The 25,096-nt window shown below is 43.8% G+C and overlaps 5 protein-coding genes across 12 annotated transcripts; 2 read left to right on the top strand and 3 right to left on the bottom strand.

Annotated features, from left to right (window-relative positions):
* Positions 1-34: 34 nt before the first annotated feature.
* On the bottom strand, positions 35-9,364 carry pals2b (protein associated with LIN7 2, MAGUK p55 family member b). 2 transcript variants are annotated; one of them, XM_049751007.1, is made up of 13 exons: positions 9,223-9,364; positions 4,488-4,714; positions 3,725-3,825; positions 3,399-3,551; positions 3,160-3,312; positions 2,870-3,097; positions 2,113-2,244; positions 1,948-2,044; positions 1,686-1,754; positions 1,461-1,622; positions 1,192-1,394; positions 991-1,119; positions 35-913 (listed from the first exon to the last, which is right to left on the bottom strand). In XM_049751007.1, the coding sequence occupies exons 2-13, from the start codon at positions 4,618-4,620 to the stop codon at positions 737-739; spliced, it is 1,737 nt and encodes a 578-aa protein (XP_049606964.1). In that variant the 5' UTR covers positions 4,621-4,714; positions 9,223-9,364; the 3' UTR covers positions 35-736. The 2 variants fall into 2 exon arrangements, with proteins under 2 accessions (XP_049606964.1, XP_049606966.1); XM_049751009.2 differs by lacking the exons at positions 4,488-4,714; positions 9,223-9,364 and adding an exon at positions 3,901-4,441.
* Positions 9,365-9,829: 465 nt separating this feature from the next.
* On the bottom strand, positions 9,830-11,286 carry npy (neuropeptide Y). The gene is made up of 4 exons (XM_049751029.2): positions 11,139-11,286; positions 10,867-11,054; positions 10,257-10,346; positions 9,830-10,112 (listed from the first exon to the last, which is right to left on the bottom strand). The coding sequence occupies exons 2-4, from the start codon at positions 11,052-11,054 to the stop codon at positions 10,091-10,093; spliced, it is 300 nt and encodes a 99-aa protein (XP_049606986.1). The 5' UTR covers positions 11,139-11,286; the 3' UTR covers positions 9,830-10,090.
* Positions 11,287-14,857: 3,571 nt separating this feature from the next.
* On the bottom strand, positions 14,858-16,952 carry fam221a (family with sequence similarity 221 member A). The gene is made up of 6 exons (XM_049751018.2): positions 16,593-16,952; positions 15,911-16,084; positions 15,447-15,637; positions 15,308-15,378; positions 15,110-15,242; positions 14,858-14,975 (listed from the first exon to the last, which is right to left on the bottom strand). The coding sequence occupies exons 1-6, from the start codon at positions 16,655-16,657 to the stop codon at positions 14,911-14,913; spliced, it is 699 nt and encodes a 232-aa protein (XP_049606975.1). The 5' UTR covers positions 16,658-16,952; the 3' UTR covers positions 14,858-14,910.
* Positions 16,953-17,056: 104 nt separating this feature from the next.
* ccdc126 (coiled-coil domain containing 126) lies at positions 17,057-20,227 on the top strand. 5 transcript variants are annotated; one of them, XM_049751026.2, is made up of 4 exons: positions 17,057-17,357; positions 18,473-18,925; positions 19,000-19,219; positions 19,309-20,227. In XM_049751026.2, exons 2-4 carry the CDS (start codon positions 18,688-18,690, stop codon positions 19,322-19,324), a joined length of 474 nt encoding a protein of 157 aa, XP_049606983.1. In that variant the 5' UTR covers positions 17,057-17,357; positions 18,473-18,687; the 3' UTR covers positions 19,325-20,227. The 5 variants fall into 5 exon arrangements, with proteins under 5 accessions (XP_049606983.1, XP_049606979.1, XP_049606980.1 ...); XM_049751022.2 differs by having other exon boundaries at positions 17,060-17,357; positions 19,000-20,227; XM_049751023.2 differs by lacking the exon at positions 17,057-17,357 and adding an exon at positions 17,772-17,858 and having other exon boundaries at positions 19,000-20,227.
* Positions 20,228-20,366: 139 nt separating this feature from the next.
* Positions 20,367-24,006, top strand: tra2a (transformer 2 alpha homolog). Of its 3 annotated transcripts, none has more exons than XM_049751012.1 (9): positions 20,367-20,551; positions 21,696-21,829; positions 21,931-22,084; positions 22,145-22,195; positions 22,319-22,507; positions 22,776-22,891; positions 22,985-23,368; positions 23,440-23,510; positions 23,649-24,006. In XM_049751012.1, the coding sequence occupies exons 1-9, from the start codon at positions 20,516-20,518 to the stop codon at positions 23,657-23,659; spliced, it is 1,146 nt and encodes a 381-aa protein (XP_049606969.1). In that variant the 5' UTR covers positions 20,367-20,515; the 3' UTR covers positions 23,660-24,006. The 3 variants fall into 3 exon arrangements, with proteins under 3 accessions (XP_049606969.1, XP_049606968.1, XP_049606967.1); XM_049751011.1 differs by having other exon boundaries at positions 21,919-22,084; positions 22,148-22,195; XM_049751010.1 differs by having other exon boundaries at positions 21,919-22,084.
* Positions 24,007-25,096: the final 1,090 nt, after the last annotated feature.

Below are 25,096 nucleotides of genomic sequence, written 5' to 3'. Positions count from 1 at the left end.
CTTAGTTGATTTATCGTAAACAATAAAATAACGATGAAATGCAATCACCTTTATTCATCTTAAATTTGAAGATAAAAATGTAGAAACAAATCTTTTGACATGGGATGATGTATGAAAACAGGTTCAGCAGGCAGCAGGTTCTCTACATCGTGGCACCGGGATCGAAAAAGAGATGAAAAATGTAACTCGTTACAATAAATAGACATAACACCTAACTGAAATGATTTTCTGCGGTCTAAAAGAGCTTTGCCCTTAAGGTTGTAGTGTCCAACTTAGAACACGTTGGCTTGAAGTTGAGGACAGTGTGAAGGTCATGTGCTTCAGACAGACAAGCAGGCAGAGTGGTTGGTGACACCAAAAAAAGACTTCAAAACTACGACGACATTGAACTACAAAAAATATGAACAGTGTTTGATCATGAATTACGATTTACACACCAAAAAAAACCTAGTATCGCCAGTGATTTGAAATATGCTAATGTTAACACACAGGTTGATGAGAACATGGACTGCTAGCTGAAACAAAAAAACGATAAATGAATGCGCCTTATCTTTTTTCGCCGCACATTATAAAGATCTTTCATAAAAAGTTACAAAATAAATAAGCATTCTTTCCCTTTGAGTCGAAGTAGAAAAAAAGTCGCCAGCCCCAGAAGACGGTGAGTGTTCAAATTTAGCAGGAGTATTTGTAGCTCTGGGTTCTCCTCGTCTTCTTCCTCGGTTACGCTTGGGGGTCTTCAGTATACCCAGTTCACGGGGACCCACTGAGATTCAGTGCGCAGTTTGTCCACGGCGGCCTGTAACGTGTCGAAGGCTTTGTCCAGGTTGTCGTTGGTGATTATTAGGTCAAAGTAGTGGCCGTAAGCCCTCTGAATGCGGGCGCTCTCGTCTACCGTCTTCTTGAGGTCCACATCCTGCCCACGGAAATAAAGATATGTTTTAGAAGGTCAAGAAAAAGTTTGTTAGCTCCTCAAATGGGGGTTTTATGTACCGTGAGCTGTTTGGTGGTGAGGCCCGCGTCCACGACGGCTTTGTGCATGCCCTTGAGGGTGTCGAAATCTGGCGCGGCGATGAACACCACGTAAGGCATGAACTCTGCAGTTTTCAGGACCTTCAGAGCCTGAAACAGGAAGTGACATCACATTTTCAATGTTACGATGGAAACGCGTAGTGGGACATTGTGATTTCCGACCTGCGGGTTGACGTCGAGGATGCACGTCCGCCCGGCGTCCACCACTTCGTGGATGGACTCGATCTTGGTGCCGTACAGGTTGCCGTCGTACTCGCCGTGCTCCAGGAAGCGGCCGGCCTTCACGTCCACCTCCATCTCCGTCCTGGAGGTGAAGTGGTACGAGTTGCCGTCCAGCTCCTCGTCGCGGGGACGCCGGGACGTGTCTTAAGAATAATTAGAAAAATTATGACGAGGTGCTCAACTACAGATGCCGAGTGCCCATGACGTACATGGTATGGTGGTTCCGAAGCGACTGGGCTGAAAGATCATCAGCCGGTTCTTGAGGCTCCGTCGGCCCACGCCTTGAGCACCAATCAGAACTAACGTCTTTCTTTGGAATGGAGGAACCTTGGCCACTTCTTCGTAGATCTGCAGCTCGTGTCTGTCAAACTCTATTACACAGGATTGGTATTAGGGTCAAGATCATGATCAATCAAGGATGAGACAAGCCTGACCTGCGTTCTTGGCGGTCAGATACATCATCTTTTTCTTCTTCTTCCCAGCAATGGTGCCACAAAGGATGCCTGGAAAAGCATGGATGACTTTTAAACCTCTTGCTTGTGCAACATTTGGCCACTAGGAGGCAGGCTGGACCACTTTTAAGCATTAAGTACCTCAGCAGGGCCAACCTGACTCACCAGATGGCCTGCTTCGCTAATCCAACAGTTTTTTTATGAAACGTGCCTCTGTCAAATGATTGTCACTTGAATGTCTAACCTGAGCCATCAAAGTCCCGAGGAACAAAAGCTTTCCTCTTCTCTTCCAAGAACTGACTGGGTATCAGCCCTGTTGCCCCGCCCACCACATGACAAGCCTACGAGACATGACCAAACACATTGCACCAATCATCTTCTAACACTTGGAAATGGATGGTAACCTCACCTGCCACCAGTTGGGATCTTCTCGATTGACAATCTGAAGAACGTCACCTCGTTGGAACGCCATGCCGGCCTCTCGGCAAGGGATCAGGTTGTCGTTGGCCGGGTCGTAATCAAAGTAGGGCCGCACGTAGACCTGTTGGAAGTGATTACAGAGATCTTCACGCTGCGTTAAGAGTAGCGGCTTTGCCAGGAAGTGTAAGCCCTCTGTGTGATTTAATTAGACGAGTGGCAAGAGGAAGCAGTAAAAAGCATTCCGTGGAAAAAAAAGAAAATCACCCCAAGCCAGATAGCATTATGTTTTTGTTTTTGGCGTTGCATAATGAAGCCTACTTGGAAGTGAGACTCAAGGCCTCCAAAAATAGACAGTTAAGTTTGCTCTTTTGACGATGTAATTGATAGCACGCCCCTCAGATAAGTTGTCACGCCAACTCAACTTGCAGTCATGATGAAACCGTTTTGCTTTGCCTTTTTCTTAGATTGATATTTGATAAGTAACCTCCACCATTTTTTTTTCTTCTTGCCAGTATATCTGATCGCCTGCTATTTACAGTCCAAACCTTTGGTGTTTACACCTCCCATTAGTTCCTTTAAGAATTGCTGAGCATCAATAAAAGAACAGCAAAATACGGGCGAGTGGAAAATGTTCCCAGATGTGAGATCATGTGACCCAGATAGGAAGTGGAGTGTTATTAATAGACTTCATGTTCTGACGGATGAAGGGATTGTGGCGGTGCTCGTTGATGTCTACCAATGTGTACCTGCGGGGGTGCAGGGGCGTCACGATAGCTCGGGAGTATCTTCAGGGTGATCCCACCGCTGCAGTCTTTGAGCATCTCCTGCAGCTCGGTGGGATTGTTTCCCACGTCCTTGCCGTTCACTTCCTTGATGATGTCGCCGACGTGGAGAAGTCCTTGCCTGTCAATCATGCCACCGTGGAGGATCCTGGCAATCACCAGGTCGTCTTTCTCCACGCGAAAGGTGACGCCCTGAAAGCGAGATGAAGTTTAGTCTTGATTCCGTGCTTTGGCGTCACGAGGATTTCACTCACCAGGGGCTCGCCGGCTTTCTTCCGGATGCCGATCATTCGCACGGCGTCAGCCTGCATCAGAGCGCTGTTCACCGCCGCGTCATTTGCCATCTCGGCAGGGGGCGGGACTTCGTAGCATTTGGAGGCCACCATGTCGTGTGCCTCCAGAAGAGACTGAGGAGTACAGGATCAACGGAAAGTGCTTAAAGGGGAGATTACGTAACATGTAGCCTACAAACACACTTTGGTCTTCAGCTCACCTTAAAGTGCGGCTCCTGCAAGATCCTCGACAGCTCGGCCGCGCTGTCGTCTCTGACTTTCAGGCCGCTGATGTCGCTGATGATCTCCGTCACCAGCTCCATATTGTTGTCCTGCACCGCCTCCAGCTTTACCTCCTCCAGCTGTTCATGAGCCTGGGAGAGATACACCAGGTTCTTGTTGATGTTCTTGCTTTGCTATTGTGCAAGTCTTGGAATGTTGCCTTGAAAGACTTAGTCTCCGATCACGGAGCATTCACTTAGCCTTACACACCTTCTCGTCTCCTCAACTACATCTGTGTGTGTGCTACCTTAACCAGGGAGCTTACAATGGGGCTTTCCATGATACCGCGTAGGAAGAGAAGGTCGATGTCCTTGGCGCCCCCGGAGACGGGAAGCTCACCTAGATTATCCAACACTTCCTGCATGGCTGTCGTGACAAAGAATTTGAGTTAGCCAAGTTTGAAAAACAAACATTCGTCCACTTAAGCTACACTGTACCAACTTTTTGTTTTCAGAACTAGACCAGGCATGAAACAGGAGGTATCCGTTATGAATCATCTCAGTCAGTCACTAAACCGGTTACTGGTGGTGGAGGTGGTGAAAAACAATTTCCTATGTGATGCATTCAGAAAAGACGGAAGCGTAATATCCTATTCGGATATACCTGTCAAAGAGGTATTTATTTAAAAAAAAAATTCAAACATGGCGCCAACACTAGATTGACGCTGCAAGCCGCTCATTCATTTACAATTCCCAAGAATACAACCCGTAATTTACGAGGCCATCCTGCAAATGTTGAGATTTTGAGTATTTGCGTAATCTCTCGTGACCTTTACCCACTCGGTCAACGTCAGTGTGTCCTTGACCACAGGAATGTTTGCGGGTCTCATCCTGTCGTCTGCCACGTGGACTCTAAACTCCACTTTTCATTCAAACAAAGAGCCACCGGGTGTTCCCTCTCCAAATTTCAGCCTCTCTAAAGGCAACATTCCAATTTCTATAATGATGTTGAATGAAAAGAAAACAAATGTATGATTCAAATCAAATGTGTAGGAACGTTTTCTAGATGACAACTCCCAAGTTGCTCACCTCCAGATGCAACCGCTTCCTGGTTGGCTACGGCGGGCACGCCCACTCCGAGCGGCGGCGGCGGCGTCACCTCTTGCACCTCCTCCTCCTCTTCCGTCCGCGCCACATTGGTATCCTCCATGGCCGTGACCATTGCCTCACCCTCCTTCCTTCTTCCTCCTCCCCGATGCCACAAGTATGCAAACCGGCTAACCGCTAGTCGTTGTGCAACTCCTTTCCGAGAGCTCCTAGAGGAGCAGAAAGAGATTTTTTTTGGGTGACCCTAAATTATGAGGTGTGAAGAGGCTGAAAACTGGATGGTGCACACAGATGTGCTCAATGCTTGTCAGTCTCCACCTCTTTTAATACCCTGCCTTCCCAAAAGCCCCCCCTCCCACCACTCATTTTATAATCCCACAATCCTCTCCTGTACCCCCCGTCGTTTGCCCTTTCGACCCCGAAAAATTCAGGTGCTGTGCCTACTTGTCTAGACATAGTGCCCCCACCACCCCCATCACACACACACTGCATATGCTGTTATGTAAGTAATCTTACATAAGTGTAAGGGGGGGGGGGGGTCGACCCTACATTCCCAGTCTCCTCCACTTTTTCTCCCATGCATGCTGCGTTGGGACCCCCCGTGGAGTTTCTGCCTCTTGTTATGTCAGGAGATGCTGACAGGATAATGAGGCTGCAACTTTGAAACACACTGTGTCCAAAACAATTTATCTTTTTAACAATATCATTTTTCTAGACAATATCACATCGATCGTGCTATGCTTGAACTCAGGTTGCTGATGTAACATCCATAAATGACATCGAATTTAATTTGCGCTTATATCAGTGGAATCTCATCCAACCAGTTTGCGATTGCTTTTGTTTATTGAAGCCTTTTTTTTTTTTTTTTTTTTTACGAGATGTGTCGAGTCGACTGATTGCGCTCCGCGGATCATCAAAACAGGCAAAACAAACAACTACTTGTCCTGAGGAGAATTCTTAACATGCCACTCTTGTATGCTTCTTATTCCAACCATGTTGTCTAGCTAGTTTCGAGATCTAAGGTGGTGTTCAGATTGTTCTTACCAAACGTCCGGAAAAAAGTGATTCTACTAAATTGGATAACATGAATGTCCATCCAACTTTATATTTCCAAGCAAAGCTATGTCAACCCTTTTCGAGCCCCTCCCATGCGGACACAGCTGTGCACCGAGCCGGGCCGCAGGATTTAATCCAGCCTCAATTTGACCAGCCCCTCCTCCAACCTCGGATTTTAATCCGTCCGCAAAAGCACAGGATTACAAATCTCTGTTTGCCTCGCTCGCTGGAGCCAATGCTAGCTAGCAATGTTTACTTAGCCTACTTGTGGCGACTGGCTTCTCACAAGTCGCCACCTGCACAGACAGAGAGGTGTTCGGCGGGCCCGTCCAAACAGAATCCATAAAACCTAATTGTCCTGTCACCTCACATCCACTTGGCTCTTTTGTCTTATGAACGAACGACTCTTTCCGTCTCTCAGCCTCTGTTTATTGCAGGACCGAAGGCTGCTATGATTGAATTCGGACATTCCGAGCGATTGAGTCGTCGCGCAAACCACTCGAGACTTATGTGATCGCATTATTGGAATGTCAAATAAACAGCAGAATGTATCATTCTCGCTGCTTCCTAGTACAAGTTCTTGTGATTACTTCACTCCTCAACTTGGAGGTAATTAAACCTTCATCGAGAGAGCGAGAGGTCGATTCATTACGCAACAAGCGGGTTCGCCACACTTGCTGTAAGTGAACGCTAGCCCTTGGAAGAATGTTAATGGAGGAAAAACCACCAGGGGTTAAGTCTTTACCAAGTCATCCGCACCAAAAAGCAGCGGTGGCGTGGGGGGGGGCAAGCACAAGGCCCGACAATAAGCAGGAGCAGACAAAAGAGGTGAAGAAAGAGAAGGATAGTTTGCAAACCTGAAAAAGGATTTTCAAGTAGACGATGCATCTACTTTCAAAAAAAAAAAGTGCATTCAGATGATTTTATTCATTGCACCCACTTGATAAAATACAATAAATTCAACACAACCTCACAATACCTTCCAAGATCTTAAAAAAATGAAACGTGGGCTCAAAACACATTCACAGGACTCCTCTTTTGTCCTGTCACAACCTCGCCTCGTTCCCCGCCCCTTTGACAGGAAGCGATCACTCAAAGGCTATCTGCCATTGGCCGGCCCAGCGGCAAGAATAAAAGCCCTCAGAGCCGCCGCGCAGTCAGATGAGGGATTAGAAGAGATGAGAATATATTTTTATACTTATGCCCCACACATGTAAAATTCAAAACCGACATCAGCAAGGCGGTGTCATTTTAAATCCCCCTTGCACGAAACCCAACTCAACCTTCATTTTTTTTTTATTCTTCTACTCTCCTTTTGCACATCATATAGTGCTGGGGGGCACCATGCTCTCAAAGCAGCTGTCACTCCTGCTTCCTCGCAATGAAGTGACAATCACAAAGCAGGTCAGGGAGCTCTCCGCCGCCCAGGAGTCCAGATGTCGCTCCAGGGGGTTTGGTCCAGGAGGAGCAATTAGAAACTTGCCTGTGTGTTGTAGAGCTAGCCTATAACACTCAGTGGTCCACAATATTAGGCACACCTCAATCAAGTATTATCATCATCATAACGGCAAATACATCTTGACCAGCATCTCATCAGAAGATGTAGTTACGCTGTATAATATCTGACTTTTGACATTGACTCCTCCCACCTGACCGCCCTTTACCGCCTCCACACCGAACCCTATGTAGGTCACTGTACGGGTTAACGCGGCCGCGCAGTAAGAGGATTACGCCGTCGCCCCCAAGATGGCCGCCGTTGCAAAAGATAATAATAATCATAAGTACTACACGTTAACGTTATCTCTAGTGCATCGGTGATAATGGAATTATGCGAAGCAAAATGGCGTCTGGTTTGATTCAAAAGATGATGAAAATGTAAAAGCTTAGCCCCGCGGAACTGATTTGAATTTATGTTTTCTCCTCGGAGAGACACATTGATCAAAACGTTCGGCATCGGTTCTGACATAACTAAAAAATGACCTCATTCTCCTTGGTCTCATTGCTGATGATGGAGAGCGTGCTCTTGTGCTGCTCGTGTCGATCTAATCATGCTCCACTTTTGCTTCGCCGCGAAACCCACCCTGAGCTTCTTTTCCGGTTATATGAAATAAAATCAGAATGAAGATCAATTGCCACATATTTGCAGTGGCCCTTTAAGATCCCAGCCATCTATGAAAACTAGTGAATCAGCACAATAACATGCCGCAGTTATTTTCATTTCACTCTGCTTTTCACTTCGTCATTGGAACTTGACAAATTCACTTTGAGCCGGCTTCCTCAGTCACATGTGTTTTTGGGGCAGTTTCAGACACTCCATAATTACCGCTACTGGGAGTCAGTGATGTGTTAACAGGATGGGGAGGAGCAAGGCAGGGAGCACCGATGATCCATATTCGTCACTCCTGTAATGCTTTTTGTGTTTCGGGTTTTATCTGGGTCAATATCACTGTAAAGTGTCCTCAGTAGCAGACTAATGGTCTTTGACCTTCACCAAAATTCGAACACGTGGGTTGAGAAGTCCGGTCTCATTCCACAGAACAATAAAGGTCATGCAGGATCCTGGCACAGGTCATTATTGTCTTCCCTGAGACTCATCTACCCTAATGTACTGTCTGCACTCCTTCCTCCACTCAATTAGATTCGGCAAATCTGATTTGACTATTGTAAGATCGAAGGGAAGACGAGAAGTGTATTTCAGAGTACAAGCAACCGGCCCCTCCTTCGTTTAATGTGGTTCCGGAAGGATCCCCGAGGATGCTGCCTATTTAAATGGGCTTCCCTCGTCACGTGAGGGCCGGGCTAAACGGCTTATAAAAAGGTTGTCAAATGCTCCATTGCTGCCCACAACGGACCGTTTCCTGGACGCTGATATGAATTAGACCAGACATCTTGTCCCCTTTCAGGGGAAGAGTGAAACAAACAAAAAATACTTTTTTGCTTTGTATCGTGAGTCTGAGACAAGATAAAAATACAGAACAAAAGTTGCAGACGGACTTTCAGCCGGTTGGTCAAAACTCACATCAATAGCTTGCAGAGACAAAACTGCCGTGTCATTGATGTTACTCCCTAGGCCACGCCCCCTTTGAGGCACACAGGTCAAGCACACAGTTATTGTGACCTCCGGCTTGTCCCAATGTACAGTAAAAGCCCCCCCCCCCCTCCCCTCCCTCACCCCAGGGTGCTTTTTGGGGGGCTGGAACAGATGAATGGAATTTCATGATACACAAGTAGTCTGAGTTACAAGTTTGGTTCCAGAACAAATTACACTCGTAAATCAAGATACAAATGCATGCAGATTAAAGTTAGATGGAAACTTCCAAAATGTGAAAATAATATTATTAGTTGTCTGTGCAACCAGAAGATATTTATTGTCCATTTATTATCAAAACGATGCTGCCTTTTTATGTATTGCATGCATCTCGTGCGGCCATTTTTTAACTTATTTATTGCAAGTAGGACAACCGCGTTTCACCGCACGGAGAAATCGAAGGGTCACATCCATCCGTGTCCCACAATAGGAGCCCGCGTGCCGCATACTGACAGCTGCTCACGCGACCTACCAACCCACCCCTAAAACTCTTCACGCACGATAGTCTTAATCTTATTCCAATTCAAAGGGAGCAATGCACTAAAATGAAGGCGTGCAAAAGCAATTTCTTACCTTTAACGGGCGTGTGAAATCGCAGATGCTCGCCAAAATGTCCCGGGTGGACACTGAAGACCCCCCTGAGCTATCTCCGTCCTGGTCCCGCAACAGACTGGCAAGAGAACACGGTGCCAATCACGCATATAGGCCCCGCCTCTCACGTGACGTCACAAAACACGGACCAATAGCAGCTGACGTTCAACCCTCATTCAATAAGTGCTGTTTTTTGTTTTTAATCACGCTTTCGTTCATTCAATACTGTGTTTGCATAAAAAAAAAAAAAAATCTTAAGAACAAGTATGCATTTGCTGCTAATGTGATAAAAGGGTTTAAAGCTCAAAAAGATTTTATAAGTAAAATCCTCGTTGCGTCTCGTTAACTTGTCTATAAAAGCACATCATTAGTTCTTTGTATGCAGCCTGATTTTATTTAGCTTGTCTCTATTGATAGACGTCGTCTATCGATTTGTCTGGCTGTTTATCTTTTGTCCACAAGAGGGAGCCATACACTAAATTATCGTCTAGCAAAACAAAGAAGCGTAACAAAATGAGTCTTGGACAAAATGCTGATTGTTTTGAAACGTGTGATTGTAACTTCTTAAGTCTGAAACAGACAGCCAGAACACCACTTTTTTTTTTTTCAAATAATTACTCTTTAATTGCACAAATATACAATGCAGTTCACATACCCTGTCCCCCGGTTTACTTAAGACATTCACAAATGATGACTCTGGGTCAAATATTTACAATTTTATGGTGTGGAGCAGCAGAACAGTAGCAGATGGGCAAGGAGAAGGAATGTGGCAGAGACAGGGTGGTCCTTTTGGGGGCATCTGCGATGACATGATGTTTAGATGTGGAGGTCGGACCGACGAATGACCTCCTCACCACAATGACGGGTCGTATCTGGTAAGATAAACACAGAGGAATGAAATATTGTTGGAAATTAGGAATACCTGCACAAAATCTTTTGAGATCAAATATAGATCTTGTATTGGATTTTAATTGATTGTGCAGGATTGCGTATTTATTTTCCTGTACGACACAAACCTCGACTGTGGAAGTGTGTCTGCGCTTTCCTTCAATAACAGCTCAGAGATCAGCGTGTCCAATATCTCAGGATTGGACCTCTTGCCATACCTTGGAACACAAAGACACCAGAACGAGATGGAATTAAGGAAGGCTTAAGCAAGGATTATTCAGGTGATTCCATTTTGCTTCACTGTGCCTCTTCAAAATGTACTTTCAAAGAAACATCTCGATTCTTTGCATTTATATGGATTCATATCTTTTGTTCATGCAGGTAGCCGCTTCAGTAAATCAAACCAACCCAGCATGCATGGATTATTGCATCCCTGCAGGAAATCATCATTCCTTGTCTGCTCCTCAAATGATAAAATGCGGTGGCGATTTTAACCCTTGCCGACACATCCACAAAGGTAATAATGCACAATTTAATTAAATGCATTATAAAAGACTACTTCAAATTAGTAATAAGATTTGCAGTTTGTAAAATGGCAAATTTTAGATGACAATATTTTAGAGTGGGACGACATATTACAAAAAACAAAATTTACCTATACAGTACAAAATAGACGCAAAATATTTCAAAAAGCTCTCGGAATGATGCGGTCCAGTCCCACACATGACTCCGCCCTACCTCTGTCTTGTGATGAGGTTGATGTAGTGTCTCAGGGCTGAGTAGTACTTGGCCAGGTCCTCGGCCGGGGCGTCTTCGCCGGGATTCTCGGGTTTCACCGGGTAGCCATTTGTCAGGGTGCCCAGGCACAGCAGAGCCCACAGCAGGAACGCCAAGGTCCCCACCCAACTCACAAAGTTAGAGTGCATCTGAAAGGAAGCAACAATGATGGTCAAACATCCTTGGGAAAAGACTTTAAAGTTATCACAAGTTTAAGGAATCAGCCTACTTACATTTTCCAAGATGTTGTTGAGATATCTGTGTGCAATGCTCTCGCGTCTCCTCAGATGTGAAGCGCTGGTGGTGCGCGCCAGGCTTTATATGCGCGCACCAGACGAGCGTCAGAGCTGCGCCCCGTGCCGCTTTGCCTCACGCGAGCGTCACCGCCGTCGCTGTCATTGCTCGTGTGTGTTTTCTCTTTCAGCTGTCTCAAGTCATTAAAACAACCCAAAATAGTCAATCGTCTGTTTCCAGTATTCCAGTTTTCCGCCTTGGATCGAGCGTGACGTATGAAATGAGTGACGCATGGATCCGGTTACAAACACGCCGGAATCGAACAATATTGCTGGTGTACTCCATTTTGTGGCTTGGGAGTGTAAATGGCAAATGTGTGGTTACATCATTATTTGGGCCTGGTTGAAAACCCTTCTTGGAATTGCTTATTATACTCCACATTTAATTTTACATTGGATCGAATGTACTCCATGCACACCTTTGTGAAGATGCTGTCGACAATAACGGATTTAACAATCATGCACCTATTGCTTCTTCCTCAATACAAGATGAGAATTTTACGATGTCATAAAAGTGACATTAACACACACTTGGCACCCCGCAAAAAACTCCCGAGGGCGCCTGAATAATCAGAACGTTTGAAACAGCCTCACATTTGCGCAAATGTTCTTTTCGAATGACTTTTCAATGTAATTTTCCTCCATAGCTCCTCCCATCAGATAGAAGCAGCAACAGGCACAAAGGGCCCGGCAGACGGGGTAAAGAAGAGGCGCTCTCGAGGTAGCGCCCTTAATACGCACACCCAAATAGGGCTTAAATGACTGTGTAACACCATGTGCTTCATTTACCTCCCATTCATCATCCTTTTGTATGTCAGCTCCCAGCCATATAATCAGTCAGCTCTCTGCGAGGCTGCTCCTGCTCGCTAAGTTGCGCGGAGGATGCGGTGAGGGTCTTTTGTGTCATACAGGATGCGCTGAGAGATGAGGAATGAGACACAAGTGAGAGAACATGTCTCACAAAGTCACAACCCCAATCATGACGATTACCGGCAGGAATTAGATTTTGCGGTCCTCTTCAGGAGATAGTCACATTCAGGAAATCACGTCAATGGGCTTGACACCTTTTTTTTTTCCTTCTTTCTAGGACAACAGCTTGGATCTGACGTCGTGTCAAAATGTGTTAAAAAAAAAAAAGCAGCGGGCTGTACAGTTCATACATAATGTCGGGGTAAGTTGATAGGTCAACTCATGTTTGCCTAAAGATTGGAAGTTATGCTAGAGACGGACAAGCTATTAGCTTAATGCTAACTTAATTGGAAACGTGATCAACAGGTTCACAAATATAATTTATTGTAACATTTTTAAGAATGGATATTTGAACACAAACAGTGAAGCAACACATTTAGACAGATCATATTAAAAAAAAAATCACAGGCATATATTCTTTATCCTCCATGGCACATCATCCTTACCGCTGCTTTGAAATATCTTAAAGTGTGCCGAGTGTAGGAGCTTATCATGCATCGCATTACTTTTTTCCATCGTCCACAGATTGATAACCCGCGAGGGAGTTACAGCGTATTACATTAGTCGACCACATCTAATTTGAGCGTCATTAAAATGATTGTGACCGCAAACATTTTCCACTCATCTTCTGCCAAGAGCAAGCCATCCAAAGAAAAGACATCGGGCTTAATAAACGTTTGCTTAAAAACAGGAGACATTTATTTTAGGACTCATTTATGTATTCCGGTTAGAAGATATAATTATGTCATTAGAATATTAATTCACGAGTTGATACTCGCTTAATACGTTTTTTTGATGGACAGCGATGCAGAAGGCCACGTTTGTTCGGCTCAGGTGTGACGTGCCGACGTCCTCACCTGATGGATGACAGTGGAAACATCTCAGGGTCCGTGTGAGACAGCTGTAGACGAGATAGGGAAAGGTCGTGAGTGTAAGAATAATGTCAGCTTGACTGACAAAAGACCAAAGATAACCGGATTCAAATTACCAAATGTTTTAATTCACTGTGCAAATGAAGGAGTATGCTGTCGTTTCTCGGAACGGTCTTTATCACTTTTTAAATGTCAACCTATCAAAAAATGTGCATGGCCAATTGAATCAAATAGACCATAAAATAAATAAAAAAAGGGATTAATTCTTTAAATATAATTAATTGAATAATTACGTTCAATTTTGATTTGACAACTTTTTGCTAGGTAACCTCTTCTTCACCCACCAGCTTTTTTTTTTTTTTTTACAAAGCCATTTCTCACGAGTGATTCCAGTTCCTCCTCCTGGTGTCAAGCGACACGGGTCTCGGCCTCCGTGAAATCGTTGCACTGTCATGCGCTGTCAATTCCCTACAGCTCTCACCACAAAAGAGATGTTCACACATCCAATGTGTCATGTGATTTGTGGACGTGTGTTCTTCCACAGAGACAATTCATGTTTGAAAATATATTTGATGGATGTTTTTTTTTTTTTGGGGAGTGGTATCTGGGTCAGTACGATAAGTGCTTGTTAACCAGCAACTGTCCGTCTGGGCTGAATTGCACATCCCGTAACTGTCACGAGGGTAATTAAGTATTTCTTTGCGCGCTAATTGCCAATTTAATCTTCTGTTCTGCGTCTCCTGATTTTTTTTATGCTTGGTCTGTCAGTCAAGCTAGGCGTGGTTTCCATGGGGATCCGAGAAGGCCTGGTAGTTATTCTCTTCGGCCAAAAGTAAAACGCCGACGCCTCCTCAATGGGGTTGCTACGCAGAGGCAATTACTTTGAATAATATTCGTGCCACGCTAATAATGCGCGAGCACGAAATTATTTTGGGCTTCTCGCGTGACACCTGCGCTGACGCTCATTCTCGATACACACCGGTTGTGTCAGCTTTCACTTGGGATCCCTTCCCCCCGAGTGGCGGTCTGCAGAGACCCAGGTGCACCCATGACGTCGTCCACGCGCAACCTGAATTCTTTCCCCCCGACACCACCTGTTCACCAACATCACGACACAGGTGACTCGAAATGCACCGGCCCCGACGTCAATGCGGATGCTGATCGAGTCTGACTGCGAGATGGTCGCAGCGGGAACACTTGAGGGGGAGAGGAACCTCGTTTAGAGCCTATTGATTTTATTTCGGTGTGGAAGTGGGCCACCAATTGAGCGAGCAAACTCGCACTCGCTCGCCATTCGCAGTGCGGATTAAATCATCGTTTTTGATCTTCCGTGAGGAATTGGATTAATCAATAGCAGGAATTAAAGGCTGGGAACATAGCAGTGAGGTGCTGCTGTTATTTTTGATGACATGTTGAGTGGGCGGCTGGCTTTCTCCACATACCATTAAACTAACCATAGGATAAGACCTACATTTGGAATTTGCTAGTAAATAAGAAAAATAATAAATACAAATACGGTGGGATGAAGTTAATCTTATCGCTGTTATTTGTATTTTGCATCTGTGGATGCACAGAATTTTTGCAGCCCACATCACTGCCACTAACCGACTGATAATGAACGTCTCGAACTTCAAAAAATCTCTATTCTTTCATCCCAAAGAGCATTTCGATGAATTCAATCGCTGTCAACGTGTGATTTGTTCAAACGTCGCCCATGTGTCATTGCATCACATCGACTGATAACAATAAATGTTGATTGGATGTGACATATAATCATTCTGATTGCCCCGTGACAAGCTTCATTTTTAAGATAAGCAATTTTCCCCCATCAAGATTTAATGGACAGGTCATGATGGGTAAACTTTCCCCTTTTATTTGGTAGCTTTGGGAGATGTTTTTTTCCGTCCTTGCTGGTGGTCATCCTCTGACTCATCACCTGGAAAATACAACATCCAATACTCATAAAGGTTTAGTTTTACAGGTTATAATTTAAATTTAGCCTGAAATTTAACATGAAAGTTTTAATTTACTTTTCACTTTTCCCCTTCTGGTCAATCCGATTCTACTCACACAACGCATTGGCCTCCAAAGCCGTGTAACCATCCAGCATGGAGCAGAACCCGGTCAGACCGCCCATCGCAGCATAAGGCACATCTTCTCCCACCGGGCGACCTCGTGCCTCCCTCTCGGATTTTGTCTCAACCTGACAGGTAAAAGTGATTTTATTAATGAAGTACTAGAAATTCAGTGAACCAAATTATGTCTGACCAGCGTCTGGTGATTATATGCAGGCTGGCCACATCCACATGTGTACGGACTCCTGAACCCAGAGCAGTCACCTGAAACGGGTTTGAAATATATTTTCTGTTGTCAAGTTGCTCATTAAGGCTCGAGACTTTCAACTCACACTTTTTGCACAAATGTCCGGCGCCTTCCGTGTGATCTTGAGGCAAATGTTTACACCGGCAGCGGACGGGTACCGCCCCGATGTGGGGAAGATATTCGTAGGCACAACAAAGACATTTCCTCACCCGGCACGGGAGGCGTAAAGGTCGCTCAGAAGGAATGACCTCAAAGTCCGTCTTGTGTTGCTTGTATCTGGAAGAGATCAACAATACCAACCGATGGAGAGTCAGCGATAGAAGACAAAAGCGTCGAGTTGATTGGTTAACACAGCGGGACGCGATGAAAAAGCAAGATGAGACTAATGAGAGCAGCACATGGGGTCCACAGATGTACGCTTCAGCTCAAATTGAAATCCCGTGACCTCAAATCATTCCGCGTGATAACGAAAATTGCACTGCATAACTCAAGGGGTGGTTTATTTAAAAAAAAATCTCTATTTTAACCTGAAAAGGAACTTTATAGCACCTATGTGCACAGAAGCACGGTGTCTCCGGACCGACGTGTTTGCAGTCGATGCCTCCTGGTACACCAAAGCTCACATACAGTCTGTTTTTTAATCGCTGTGGGATCATTTTCCTCTTGTACTCCTCATATTGCTCAGGAGTCAACATTTTGCCTCCGTCGTCATCACCAACAAGCCTAAAAAAGAAAAATAGCTTTTTTATTTGAGATAAAAAATTCCAATTTAAGTCATGACGTGTTCTTCAACAGGATTAATCTATTCAAGGTTTAAAAATACATTTCTATCCTTGTTTAATTCTGCCACTGTGATGTCATTATAGTGACGAACAGTGCTATTTTTTTGTGACGATAACACAATTAAATATAATTAAAAACAATTAAACTGCAGCGACGGAATTATTTAATTACCACATTCAGTTCTCGATTTAATCATGGTTGTTTAAGTTAAAGTCCCTGCTTGTGGTGAAATGAGTTGCTTGAAAAAGCATAATTTGACATTTTAATGATGAAGTGGATTGATTAAACATCATCAAGGCCATTCTTGAGGCTCCATTACTTTCGAGCATATTTTAGAGCGAATGTAAAGCATAATACCAGGTTATTAGATCATTGTAATCAAAATACCTGGAGATTCCATTTGATTGAATACAGATTTAAAATCTGGTATATTAAAAAAATAACAAACCTTTTGTACTCGCAATAGTCATCCACCGCTTTTAAGGCTGAACTGTCCAAGAATACAGATTCCATTGTGAAACGGGAGGCAATCCAGTCTTGCAGGCTGTTTATCTGATAGGCCGCGACTTTTAGAAAAGAACAAAATGCAAAATTTTACATTAAAACTGTCCCATCATTGTTTTACTGTTATGTTGCTATGGAAATGACCCAGGGTCCATCTAACGGCCGGAAAATGTACTGCAAGTGTTTCACAAACAACCGAATGAACGAAGCCCACTCGAGCAAATCTTACTTAAACAGTTCAGAAAAAAAATATTGTAATATTAAATTGTTTTAAATTCGTAACCAAGACTTAAACGAGTGATTTGTTTGTATTTTCCCCTTTATGTCAGCCGTGGGGCAAGAGAAAGGCGGTACGACTACAAGTCCCATGATGCCTTGCGGTGACGCACAGCGAACCTTCAAGGGAACCATGACGGTCAGCCCAGTTGCATGCAGAAGATTTCTAGCTGCGCGCTTTAGCATACTGAGCCGCTTAACGTTTATCGGAGCGCAGCAGGAGAAGCAAATGACCATCGGGCAATGTTGACCTCCTAACTTATCCCTCGAGAAGGTGGAGACATTTTTGTTTTGGTTTACCTGGCTACCGCAACAATCATCTCACAGTATTTTGAAAACCAGTCCTTTTGGGATCGGAGCTCTCATACGCGGTTTGGCTGCAGCATGGCAGTGTCTCCAACTTCAAGATAAGCCCAGATGCAGGAACACTGAGGTAAATCACCATATCTTATTGATTCGTCTGTTTATTTCTGCAGCGTTGTTCGCGAGCTAACATAACGCTAACGCGGAGTTGTAAAGTCAACTTCCCCTTTTGCAACTATAATAATAATATACGTAAAGTAACACAAATACCTTCCGATGTCTTCTACAAACCTTGACATCGACAATGCGTGGTACTGGGAGAGAATTAAGTCAACCTTTAGGTTCGCCAAGGTGCCTGACAGTTGTTTTGTTTTGCTGTCATACTTGGAATGGCCAAGCCATACACACTCAAGGTTATAGATTATCGTTAAACTATTCAGTAGCCCTAAACAATGGCTTTGTTTTATCTGTAGACATGATAGCTGTGTGCCCCCTAGACTTGACTAATGGGTGTAACACTATCTAGAGATTGGCTTGCCAAAGTGACAAAGCATCATTGTTGTGTCATCAGTTTGGCTTGAAGAACGTGTTCTTCCTGAGAGACAAAAGTTTGGATTGCGCAAAATGTGTGGTAAGGCACAGTTGTTAACTGCTTTTATCTCCAGGATTGTACTTGTGATTCTTAAATGGTTCGTTCAAAACGTTTCTGTCATTTGTTTGCTGTCAGGGTAAGCTGAGATGTTTCTGCCTTGTAAAATACAGATCCTCTTATCACTGTGACTCAGGCCTCTGTAAAACATCCGCACTTTTATCGGCTTGTGTTGCTAATAGCGTAGCTGTCGCAGGTTCAGTCGTCCAGGTGTTTTTGTTTCACGGGCACCTTGCACTCGTGGGTTATTATTTTAATTGTATTCCTGCCTTTAGTTGGCGATGTTGTGCAAGTATTGAAAGATGCTTGGCCTCAGCAAAATGGATTCTATTACCTCTGTTTTCATAATTTATTCCCCCCCCCCCGGTCAGTCCCTCCTGTCACAGCTCAATAGGAGGTGACAGTGGCACACCCATCGGAGAATGTAGAGAATGAACCCGTTGACAAAGATGTAACAAGCGGAAAATTATCGCCTGATTTTCCCCAGGGAGTATGCGTCAAAGCGCTTTTTTACCCATTGACTGAATATAATGAAAATGTTTATTTTCCACTCACGTTAATTTTTTCTCTCCCTATCTTTTATTTGTTCCGTATAGGTTTTCTGCTATGATGGCCCACCAACAACCAGAGGTTGAGGATCTCCTCTGTTAGGGGAATTTGAGCAGAGCTTCTACTCCACTGTGAACTTCTCGCTTGCATATGGACAACAGATCTGGAAATGTATCAACCATCAGACTGAATTGACAATATCGAGGCTATTTACATCACCAGTGCTTTCCGGTTTCTTGCTCCTTCCATCATTCCCAGTATCATGCTTGGGACTCTCCTGAAACGCAACATGTCCCAGAAGCTAAGTGTGCTACTTTTAGTCTTTGCTCTGGTGTGGGGACTCATGTTGCTGCGCTATACTGTGCAGCAACCTCGCCACCAGAGCAGCGCTGAGCTACGCGAGCAGATCCTGGAGCTCAGTCGACGATATGTCAAGGTCCTGACCGAGGAGAGCCGGAATGCACACGGCGGGCCGCAGGGGACCACCATGGCGGGTTACGGTAATCATCTCACGAGAATTCACCAAACTTTGCCCGCGTGTAGTGACTTAATGATGTCTTCCCTATGCACGCAGCGGATCTGAAAAGGACGATAGCGGTGCTTCTGGATGATATCCTGAAGCGACTAGTTAAACTTGAGGGGAAAATGGAGTTGGCTGTCAATGCGTCCCTGACTAACACCTCCCACGGGAGCGTCCTCGCTTCCACTCCAACTGCCTTGCAAAGAGCTTCCAAGCAGGAGAGGGCTGGCAGCCATCATGGGACGTCGCGCTTGAAGCCAAGGACCCCCAACAGGTCTCAGCAACATCAATGAGCTTTGGTTCGGTAACTGTGTTGACTGATTGATCTCTTAGCACATCCCACTTTTCCTGAATTTATCCCAGGACGTCCAGGCTTTGAGCTGACTGATGCTTCTTAGAAGGCCAGCTGAAAAAGAAGGGAGACCTTTTTTGCCTTTTCACTTTGGTTTGCCATTATATTTATTTCATTCGATCAAGATTGCATTTTTATATTTCAATTTTGCATTTTTATATAATGGCATATTTGAATCATATTACTGGCTATAAATTATGTATCGAACTTGGTGGAACCGAAGCACGATGCTCTAGCATATTTAGCCTCGCTACTCCGATTCGACTTAACAATTTTACGTCAACCTGCTGAACGAAACAATACGATTAGCGTATCTGTCGTATGAAATATCGCTAGATACAATATTATATGAAGACCCGTCCGTCTCTTAGCTAACATTTAGTCCTGTATAGATAATCCAAAGAATGTTCTGCCTCATTATGAGGCGACACAACAGATGAGTCTCATTTGCCACTAGACTTGCGTTTGTATTGTATCGGCTGAAAAACAATGCCCCCCCCCCCCCCCCCCCCTCCTCCTCCTCCTCGATTTCTTTTACTTGCCTTGGGTGTTATTTCACTCGCAATGAATGGAATGAATGTACTGCAAGGTCAGTGTCTTTGGTACTGTGAAGACGACTGACATTTGCGAATACACACGTTCAGGGTTCATGTTGCACTGTGACTGTAGACATTTTCTAAAAATAATGGGCTAATCCACTTTTGGTAATGCTGGTATATTGTATGTGGGAGGTGATTGTTACATGCTGGAATAGTCTCTCAGTCTCTCTGCTTGGTGAAATCATGCAGAATAGAATCCTATCAAATGCTCATCATAATGATACCAGAATTAAAGCAACAAATATGAACAATAGCTGTGATTTCTGCTGAATTGTTACCGTTTAAACTGTCATTTAAATCCACTAGACTCAATAAACTGGTTCAAATACGACTGGTGCAAAAAAAAAAAAAGTGTATATAAGATTTAGTGTCCAATGATAATTTTCTGACGTCATGTTTCACACGACATAGTGTTTAAAAAAAAAAAAAACGCTAGCTCTTATATACAGGGGGGCGTCGTAACGGAAATGACGTATGCTTGTAGTTTCCCTGATCGCTCCGCCCCGCCGCGCCATTTTCTCATCGGAGACACATCAATCCCAAATATTGTGCATTTAAACGTTTAACTTGCTTTTAGTTTTAATTCCACGAACTTATTAAGTAGGTAAATGACCTGAAAATGAGTGACGTCGACGAGGGAGATAACGAAAGACAGGTAAGGAGGGACATTTAATTGTAGTTTACTCATTTTAAGATCACAACAAACACGTACGTACATTCAATGTAAATGAATCAAGTTGACATTTTGTCCTAATTATAAAGCGCCTAAAAGCTAGTTGCCTCTTGTTAAACGCACGATATATATATATATTTCTAGACCTTTAAAAGCAGCTAGTAAACTTCAGTAACTTAACGTTAGCTTGAACCTCCACCTCGGTGTTATCTCAAACGGCGTCTTATCTTTTATTTCCAGCAGTAATTTTATTTTTTGGGGGGGGGGGGGCTGATGGAGCCCGTAACCGTTATATACTCTCACAATATGAAAAGTCAAGTGCAAATGTTGTAAAGTTTAATTTCCTAGCTGTTAACTTATTAACTTGACACATGATCTCAAAATATTTATTTGAAATTCGTTGTTGCACGTTATAACTCTTAATGTAACTGCAATGCATTCCATGTTTATTTTGACATATTTGTATTTTACCCAACACTTGACATCTTTTTCATACATCTAATATTATTGGATGTTCTTTTTTTGATTAAGGCACATTGGCCGTGAAGGATTCGAAGAGTTTGATCCAATGATGGAAGAAAGAACAAAATTCCAAGCTAAAAGAAGGCTAATGAAAACATGAACTGAGCAATACAGAACGGTTGGCAAGGGAGAAAAATATGTCGAAGATTAGAACGCTAAGTTTGGGTGAAGAAAAACACGGACAAAACAAAACAAAAAAAAAGAAGAATGAGGAGTAGAAATGAAAACTTGAATCAATGAAAAGAAACTGGAAGAAAGAATATGACCCTGGGTTAAGTAAATATTACTTCTTCCATTGTTCTTTCTTTTTAATTTAGTAATTAAATTGCATGCATGACCTTTTTAATCAAATTCAGTCTTGCTTAACGATGTACTTAAATGATAGTTATCATTTTCTCCACAGTACACAAGCTCACGCGACATAAAAAGAGGTACTACGGATCTTGTCATTTAGTTATTAGATTATAAGTACCCAGTAAAGTGTGTGGTGAGTGTTAGTTGTACTGTGTTAAACCCCTCTTTTCTTTTTCTTTTTTATCTAAAGTAATTTATGTTATAAATACTAATATGTATAAATGATATCATTTTACAACTGTTGCTGCAGGGTTCTCAAGCCTCATCTAAATCGGAACATGGAAGTTCAACTCAAGCCAATTCAGGGAACAGGTCAGGCTCCTCGAGTCCATCCCCAGAATCGAAGCATTCTGAATCCAGATCGTGCTCTCCATCAAAATCGGGGTCTGTTGTCATTCATGTTCGTTGGCGGCTGTAATTGAATTTCTTTGGTCCTCTGTCAATTACACGAGTGTCTCCTTCTGGCCTTACAATTCTCGTTCTAGGCACGTTTCTGATCGACTTGCCGGTCGTTCACGATCTCCGTCTCATCCCTGCCGACAGAGGTCTCGTTCTCATTCCGAAAGCCCCGACTTCCGCCGCAGGAAGAACCGTAGCACTTCCCCAATGTCAAACCGCAGCCCTCAGGCTGGGCTCAGGGTAAGTGCAAATTGACCTGGATGTCGTTTAAAAACTTAAACTCTCATCTCATTGTATCAGCAGAGCCATGAAACGAAAGAAGCAAACAGTCACGGCAGTATCATTGATAGGGTATGTGGACCTTGGGGTATATTTTGGGCTAGCTTTGTGGGGGGGAGGGGAATGAAATCAGTATTGGTCTCATTTGTGTGAATTCAGTGGATCATAAAGACCTTTATTGTGAACAACTTCTAGGTAAACCCTGATCCAAGCAAATGTTTGGGGATATTCGGCCTCAGCTTGGAAACCAGAGCACGGGACCTGAGAGAAGTGTTTTCACAATACGGGCCTCTTGCCGGGGTCAAGGTGGTGTTTCACCATCGCTCAGGTCGCTCGCGTGGCTACGCCTTCGTTTATTTTGAGAGACTGGAAGATTCAAAGGAGGTATGATTTACATCTTTTATTCAATTGTGATGACATGCATCTCATTAGATGGTTTGTTATTTTCTGGCAATAATTACTGTGCAGAAGTATAGACGCAGCCCAATATGGTGTTGCTAAAACAAGCTGAGCTGCTCATTTTACTTAGGTGTGATTACCCGTGTTCACCACTAGATGTCAGTCTTACTTCAGGCAACATCACCCTCACGCCATTCATCAGCACTGTTGCATGAGGTGATGCTGATCATTGACTCTTGTACTTTTTTCTCAGGCAATGGCGAAAGCCAATGGTATGGAGATCGACGGGAAGGTAATTAGAGTAGATTACTCCATTACCAAACGTGCCCACTCCCCCACACCTGGAATCTACATGGGTAAACCAACTATGTAAGAGCCAATGTTTCTCTTCTGTATGTTGGATCCTGTCATTAAGAAAGGAGTCAATCTCACCGCCACCTTGTTTTTGTTTGTTTTTAATAGAGATGATGATGATGATGACGGCGGAGGTAGCCAAAGGGGAAGAGGCTCATATTATGACCGTGGCTATGACCGAGGCTATGAGCGAAGCTACGACAAACGCTACGACCGTTCTCATGACAGAGACTATGAAAGAGACTATGATAGAAACTATGATAGAAACTATGAAAGGAACTATGATAGGAACTATGACAAAAACTATTACCGAAGCTACGACCGAAGCTACGACCGAAGCGACGACCGAGGCTACGACCGAGGCTACGACCGAGGCTACGACCGAAGCGACGACCGAGGCTACGACCGAGGCTACGACCGAGGCTACGACCGAAGCTACAATCGAAGCTACAATCGATGCGACAGCTACGATGAGTACGACTACAGGATTAGGTTAGTCATCATTTACAAAGTCCAAATGTTACCCCACTCCATTCATTCCAACACTTCATGTTGTGGTTCAGTCGCAGGCGCTCCCCATCACCTGACTACATTAAATACAGAAATTCCTCCTGGTCTCGCTCCTACAACCAAAGTAAGTATGGACCAGACAAATGAATGCCATTTTGCATTTTGATATACTTTATGACATTTGAACCAGGCATGTGCCTTTGTCATGGTCAAAAGTGCATTTGTTCTGTAATGCCGTTGACTCCGTGTTTTGTTTTTGCAGGGCGCTACTGAGGTGCTACAGCCGATTTCAACTAGCTTGTCTAAATTGACAGCCTGCGTTGAGTTTAAATCAGGTGTGTTTACATGCAGGGGAGATGTTTTTATTTGTCAACGGCACACACTTGGATGAACTTTTCAATAGTTGCCATACATATTGTGTTTTTGTGTTGTTGCTATTCTGACCTCAAATCTTCAGTGTTACTCATTGATGATTGAGTCTTCTGGTAAGTACGACGTAAAGATCTGTGTGAAGTGTGAAGCTCTCCTTACAGTATTGTGAAAAAGTCAATTAGGTCATCATCTGAGTTTAATGATTTTTTTTGTGTGTAAATGGAAATACATACATGTAACTCTGCAAAGATTCTCATTCTTCTGGCTCCAATATGCATTAGAATTGAAGTTGGGCTTCACTTCTAAGATGTGTGGGTGAGGTGGGAAAAAAAAGCAAGGAGAGTTTCGCACAACAAGCCAGACGCCGGGATGTTGTTCCATGTTCACACACATTTAGGTTAATGTTGAGGTCATGCTTGAAGTACACAATTCCTCGAAAAGTTTAGCACCGCTTCAAGTTACACCAATAAAACAAAGTGGGGGGGGGGGGGGGGAACCTTAATACCTTATTGGTTACATCTCATTTCATCGAGTCAAATAGAGAGGAATGAATGTTGCAAATAATTATAAAAGTGCATCAAAAACACAGGTGATGATACGTCAGGCATCTTCTGAATCTTCAAAGTCTGCTGACAAACACTTTACTGTAAGTAACCTCGATCTAACGGGCCGCTTTCAACCCACAAATGCGAACTCAAATAAAGGAGCGGCTTATTCAAATGGACTTGTAATAACTGCTGACATATCACGGGGCCCCCCTCGCAGTTAATGCATCCGTTCACTTTGATAGCATGAAAAGTTCAAAAGCTCAAGGGTCAAAGTAAGACGTCTCCGCCAGACGCAAGCGTCAATGTCATGTTTATGCTCCTGTTCTCACTTGTACTTAAACCATTACCTTTTGAGTGACATGAGCGGGAATTCCTTGACGTGTGGCCATATCGGAGCCGCCCGGTGTATTTCACGCGCACGGACCAAAAAAAAAAAATGCAGATAATTAGCAGGATTTTATGACTTGCAGTTGTGACATTGATAGAGCACTGACACAGGGTCCTTCTCTGGGGTCATCTGCTGATAAGTTGATCAACTGTAGGATAACGGGTTACATATTTAAGAAGTGCACTTTAGAGCCAACATAATGACAGAATGGGCCCAATGGTCACCGGCCTTGATGTAACCTGGATACAAAGGAAAAATAACCCATAAGTGTGAATTGATATTGCCCGAGAACTCGTCTTTCCTCTATTTTACGTGAGGTTTTGCGATACTTTGGTTTATTCAAACACAGTTTAGAATGGATCCTGTTCTTGACCTTTTAGATACAATTTGACTGCACTGTTT

This window comes from Syngnathus scovelli, chromosome 19, assembly GCF_024217435.2.
Source record: "Syngnathus scovelli strain Florida chromosome 19, RoL_Ssco_1.2, whole genome shotgun sequence".
In the NCBI taxonomy this organism is placed as follows: Eukaryota; Metazoa; Chordata; class Actinopteri; order Syngnathiformes; family Syngnathidae; genus Syngnathus; species Syngnathus scovelli.
Note: the sequence above shows the minus strand (reverse complement) of the source record. Positions and strands in the feature narration are given on the sequence as shown.

Bases quoted from the DNA above. Each gene is read 5' to 3' on its own strand.
- npy (XM_049751029.2), bottom strand. From the start codon at position 11,054: ATGCACTCTAACTTTGTGAGTTGGGTGGGGACCTTGGCGTTCCTGCTG. The intron at 10,347-10,866 runs GTAGGGCGGAGT...TTGTGTTCCAAG, and splicing joins AACCTCATCACAAGACAGAG to GTATGGCAAGAGGTCCAATC. The intron at 10,113-10,256 runs GTTTGTGTCGTA...TTATCTTACCAG, and splicing joins GACACACTTCCACAGTCGAG to ATACGACCCGTCATTGTGGT.
- tra2a (XM_049751010.1), top strand. From the start codon at position 20,516: ATGAGTGACGTCGACGAGGGAGATAACGAAAGACAG. The intron at 22,508-22,775 runs GTATGATTTACA...CTTTTTTCTCAG, and splicing joins GACTGGAAGATTCAAAGGAG to GCAATGGCGAAAGCCAATGG. The intron at 23,369-23,439 runs GTTAGTCATCAT...GTTGTGGTTCAG, and splicing joins GAGTACGACTACAGGATTAG to TCGCAGGCGCTCCCCATCAC.
- pals2b (XM_049751007.1), bottom strand. From the start codon at position 4,620: ATGGTCACGGCCATGGAGGATACCAATGTGGCGCGGACGGAAGAGGAG. The intron at 1,755-1,947 runs GTTAGACATTCA...ATGCTTTTCCAG, and splicing joins TCGGGACTTTGATGGCTCAG to GCATCCTTTGTGGCACCATT. The intron at 1,120-1,191 runs GTCGGAAATCAC...TTCCTGTTTCAG, and splicing joins TCCTCGACGTCAACCCGCAG to GCTCTGAAGGTCCTGAAAAC.
- fam221a (XM_049751018.2), bottom strand. From the start codon at position 16,657: ATGGAATCTGTATTCTTGGACAGTTCAGCCTTAAAAGCGGTGGATGAC. The intron at 16,085-16,592 runs GTTTGTTATTTT...TTTCTTTTTTAG, and splicing joins GACTATTGCGAGTACAAAAG to GCTTGTTGGTGATGACGACG. The intron at 14,976-15,109 runs GTGAGTAGAATC...TGTATTTTCCAG, and splicing joins TTTGGAGGCCAATGCGTTGT to GTGATGAGTCAGAGGATGAC.
- ccdc126 (XM_049751022.2), top strand. From the start codon at position 18,688: ATGCTTGGGACTCTCCTGAAACGCAACATGTCCCAGAAGCTAAGTGTG. The intron at 18,926-18,999 runs GTAATCATCTCA...CTATGCACGCAG, and splicing joins GACCACCATGGCGGGTTACG to CGGATCTGAAAAGGACGATA.